The sequence below is a fragment of the Dipodomys ordii genome, unplaced genomic scaffold (genome assembly GCF_000151885.1).
Source record: "Dipodomys ordii isolate 6190 unplaced genomic scaffold, Dord_2.0 Scaffold22, whole genome shotgun sequence".
Lineage (NCBI taxonomy): Eukaryota > Metazoa > Chordata > Mammalia > Rodentia > Heteromyidae > Dipodomys > Dipodomys ordii.
The window spans coordinates 727,763-732,868 of record NW_012267238.1 but is presented as its reverse complement, the minus strand read 5'-3'; the positions used below and the strand labels follow the sequence as shown (position 1 = coordinate 732,868).

Here is a 5,106-nt window from a genome sequence, read left to right as displayed (position 1 = left end):
GCACATCTCAAGAAAGCAATGGATGGCACCAGTGGTAATTCTGTCTGCTCTAACTATTCTACAGAGTCATCAACAAAAGACTAGTCTAAAAGTAGAACTAGAGCCCACCAAGCATCAAAAAGAGGCTGTAAGTAATAGTGTTGGTGTCAATTGGGACAAGAGAGCTTGACCCAACATAGGCTTCATAAATTGCAGAGGAGTGTTTTAACCTTTATTCACAGTACTCTCCATCAAGTTTGGAAATTACAACTTCAATCTTTGATATTCTGTAATAATTGTCATAGGAACATATACTCTCTTTTATTGTATTATGACTGGATTTTAATATATGCATTTTCTATCTTATAAATGCTAATATCTTATCTTGATAGAAAATCATATGGTTCAAAAATGTATAAACTGTCATGATGCATGAGAACAAGCTTTTCAATTTTTATATACCATGTTCCCCTCTCCTCTGGAGAAGCTTAGCTTCTTCAAGAATAGACAGCAGCAACCTTCATACATAAGTTTTTTGATTTGTTTTGTTTTGTCAGTTGGTCATGGGGCTTGAACTCTGGGCCTGTGCACTGTCCCTCAGCTCTTCAGTTCATGGCTAGCACTCTACCACTTGGGCCACAGAGCTGCTTCCAGATTTCTGAGTGGTTTATTGGAGATAAGAGTCTCACAGTTTCCTGCTCTGGCTGGCTTTGAACCACAATCCTCAGGTCTCAGCCTCCTGAGTAGCTAGGATAACAGGTGTGAGCAACCGGCACCCAGCCATACATATGTTTTGGAAATATTTTTAACTTTATAGAAACATGAGTGTGAAAATTTTGGAAACTTTCAGGTATTATATTAACTTTTGTTTTAATAATAACTTAGGGCAAACTGTGATGTAACTGAGGTGCAAGTACTTACAAGTTAATAGTAGTTGGAAATATGAAATTATAGATAATTTGTGTTACAACTTTTATCAATATACAGATATAAACATGTCTTCAATTTTTTTCTTTTCTTTTTTTTTTGCCAGTCCTGAGGCTTGAACTCAGGACCTGGGCTCTGTCTCTGAGCCTCTCTGTGCTCAAGGCTAGTGTTCTACGACATGAGCCACAGCACCACTTCTGGCTTTTTCTGTGTATGTGGTACTGAGGAATCAAACCCAGGGTTCCATGCATGCTAAGTAAGCACTCTACCACTAAGCCACATTCCCAGCCCCTGTTTCCAAATTTTCTATTGTATGATTGTTCTAAATTCATACTTTGACACTGTGTTTAATTGAAAAGTACATCAAGAAGGAAAAGTGTTCAGTAATGCTTTATGGTCCTTGTTATTGTATAGGACTTAACAACAGGTAATCTGTTTTTTCATATGTTACTAATTACTATTTTGCAGGCTATAAAAGAATTGTAATTTATTTACTCTAAAAGCAGCTCTTTATAATTACTGATTATACAAATATATAATTACTGATTATACAAATCCATTCATAAAATAAAGAATGACAAGTTTAGATATACTTTGTAAAAATCCTGTGATCATCAAGTCACACTTGACACAATAAAATAAACCACACAAACACATAAGTAGGATTATAAATTTCAGGCAGTGGAAATGAAAGTAAGGGAAGAAATATGAACATAAAAATAAGACATCACTCTTCATATAATTCATAATTAGAATAACTTTGAATATAAAATAGCACCTTGAGAATATGAACTTTACCATCAATTATATGTTGCATAAGTATCACTTAATTATATATGATTATCTTTCAAATATGACCTTTAGATCCAGAATATATTTTAAAGCCATAGATTTTTAGCATATTTTAGTGGCTGTTAATAAAAGCACACTGAAACTATGAGATTCTAGATTTAAAATTTTTATTTGCCAGTAAAAACACTTCAGATGATCATATAAATTTTGATTATCAAACTTTTGAGCTATTATCAGTAAAGCATAGCTATAATTACTTTATATGCATAAAATATATCTCAACAAAGACACTTAGAAACATTTAGTCTCCATAGACATTGAGGGATAAGGGGTTAACAACTATAGCATTGGTTCTCATTAGATACTTTGTTGAAAATGAACTATATAACTTCTGGGTGAGGACCTGAGGGAACAATTGGGAGAGAGCAAGAGAAGGGGTGGCATTGTCCAAAAAGAAATGTACTAATTACCCATCTGATACAACTGTAAACTCTGTACATCACTTTTACAAGAACAATTAAAAATTTTACAAGAAAAAGAATGATTTTTTTTTCTCCAACTTAGGATACTTCTTTCCAGAAAGGTATATTTGCTGAAGAGATGAGCAATTATGTGACTGAATAATAATTTATTTTTATCATCTCTAAGTGGTTATGATTTTCTTTTATTCACATAGCTGTGGCAAAGCATCTCATTATTCCATTTCATCATTTAATTATTCAATGTAATTAAACAATAAGAACATTTTTAAACACAGTACGGATGATCACCTAATTGTACACAGAATCCAGAAACAGCCTATGCTTTTATAAGCAAAACGATGCCAATAGATTTCATTCAAGACACTTAATCTAACTAATTCAGTTACTGGATTGTGGGTAGGGTTTTTTTTTAATTATTATGTTTATGTTATATATTTGTAGTCTTTGTAGAAGGGAAACACTTTAGCTTTTTTATTAATCTGGAAATGAATGTTTTATAGTAAGGAAAATGAATTATATTTCAGAAATTAATGCAGATAGCTTTTCAGATGATAGATTATATGCCAGGTACGATGCAATCCGAAAAACTGCTGAATGTGGGAAGAGGAAAACGAGGAAACTATATACAAAACAAAATCTAAAAAAAGAGCTACCCCCAAACTGATGTGTTGGTGTTCATCTCTAGATCCTAGCACTTGAGATATTGAGGAGAGAGGATTATGAAATCAAGTCCATCCTGGGTTAGCTACTAAGATCTGCCAATCAATCAATCAGTCCATAAACCAAATGAATCTAGTGTATAATCTCGTATTTCCAGTGAACATTTTCAGATAAACATTTCCTATTATTCAAAATAATACCAAAGTAATTGCACCCATAATAATTCAGAATTTTAAGGGATTCTATAGATCATGACTGATCTATGATTGTGATATTGTCTAATTCAAGGGAATTATGCTATTTTCCTGACATTACTGCCTTTAAGATACAAGAGTGTCACCAATTCAGCAATGTTCTCCTGTAGTTGGCAGCTTGTGTATTTTCCTATTTGGAATTTTAGTTATCTTTACCTTTCAAGGTCATGTTGTAATTCAGATTAGCTCCATGAAATAACAAATGTTATTCAATGTTAATTTATTTAAAGTAAGGAAAGTTAATTACAGCAGAGGGAATGAAAAAGAATCTTTATTATGAAAGGTATTGAAAAATATAAGATGATTTCTGGAAATTAAGGGAAACTTAATGAGAGGAAAGATATATCATAAGGGATATTCAAATTATAACATAAGGGCTATTTCAAGAAAAATGATTAGTAGTTATTTGATTAATTAGGAGTTCATTTATTCAACAATTATTTATGAAATTCTTTATATTCTGGGATCTTGTTGATGTAATAGTGAACTTGAACTTAGAAGTAATCCCTGACTTCAGAGAAATTTCATTTTTCTCCTGTCCTTGCTGATTTACATGGATAAATGTTAGCACAATCCTTCTTGGTAACCTAAATTTTCTGTTGACTTCCTGTTCATTCCATTTCTTTAAAAAAAATTTTTAAACCATAAAAAGCAAGAAAAAACATTTGAGTACTTATGTTGGGGTTCACTTTGCCTAACATTAACTTATCTGACCATTTCTGCTTGTCTCAGACATATATTAGTTTTTGCAAATAAGGGAAACCATGGGGCCTATGTTTCTTTGGGCCTGGCTTACTTCCCTTAATATAATTTTTTTCCAAGTCTTTCCATTTCCTAACAAATGGGGCAATGTCATTCTTTCTGATGGAGGCATAGAATTCCATTCTGTATATATGGTTCTAACATATTTACTATGTGATTTCTTTGTTGATCTTTATGTCCCTCTCCCATGGAAAAACCCTGTTTTCACTGTATTTGATGTTGGTAAAATTTGTGGAGGGGAAGGGAAAAAACAAATTGTTTAAATAGGGATACAGGTGGACCCATTGCAACAATAAGATGTACAAGTCTATATGTCGAAAACGAACTTTACAACTTTGGAGGAGGCGGGGAAGGGAGTTGCCTGCCTTGTTCATTCCATTTTTAAGGCCATTTTAAAGGCATCTGCATTTAGATCATCTGGTTTGACAATGGAGTCCTAGCACCCTCGCCCTTATCTCTTTGGTCTTTATTCCATAAACAATCGGGTTCACAGTAGGTGGCACCAGTAAATAGAGGTTTGCCAGGAGGATAAGGGTATGCCTGGGCACACGGTGCCCGAAACGATGAGTAAAAAAAGAAAAGAAAGCCAGAGTGTAGAATACCAAGATGACACATATGTGAGCTCCACAGGTTCCAAAGGCCTTTGTCCGTGCCTCCCTTGACGGCAATTGCAGGACTGTTCTCAAGATCAACCAGTAGGAAAGAGAGATGAAGACAAAGTCCAGCCCTGTGGTGAGGAGAGCGGCACTGAGTCCATAAATACTATTAAGGGCAATGCTATTGCAGGCCAACTTGGCAATGCCCATGTTCTCACAGTAGGTGTGGTGGATGATGTTGCTTCGGCAGAAGTGTAGCCGAAGAATGAGAAGGACACCAGGGGTGACAACAATTATACTCCGAGCTACCAGAATGAGGCCCACTTTACCAATGAGAGAGCCTGTGAGCAAGGTTGCATAGTGCAGTGGTGTACAGATAGCCACATAGCGATCAAAAGCCATGGCCAGCAGGACAGCAGATTCGGAGAGGAACAGAGCATGAACGAAAAACATCTGTGTGAGGCAGGCAGCAAACGGAGTCAGGGAAGGCCCCTTCCAGAAGATAAGAAGCATCTGGGGTACTGTGACGGTACACAGGAGGACATCATTGAGTGCCAGCATGGCCAAGAAGACATACATGGGTTGATGAAGCTGTCTGTCACAGGCTACCACAGCTGTAACAAGGCCATTGCCAATTACAGCCAAGAGATACAT

General features: G+C 35.4%; 1 protein-coding gene across 1 annotated transcript; it reads right to left on the bottom strand.

Annotated features, from left to right (window-relative positions):
- Nucleotides 1-4,269: 4,269 nt before the first annotated feature.
- Nucleotides 4,270-5,106, bottom strand: LOC105983899 (olfactory receptor 52D1-like). Its single transcript, XM_013013932.1, has one exon. The coding sequence runs from the start codon at nucleotides 5,104-5,106 to the stop codon at nucleotides 4,270-4,272; it is 837 nt and encodes a 278-aa protein (XP_012869386.1).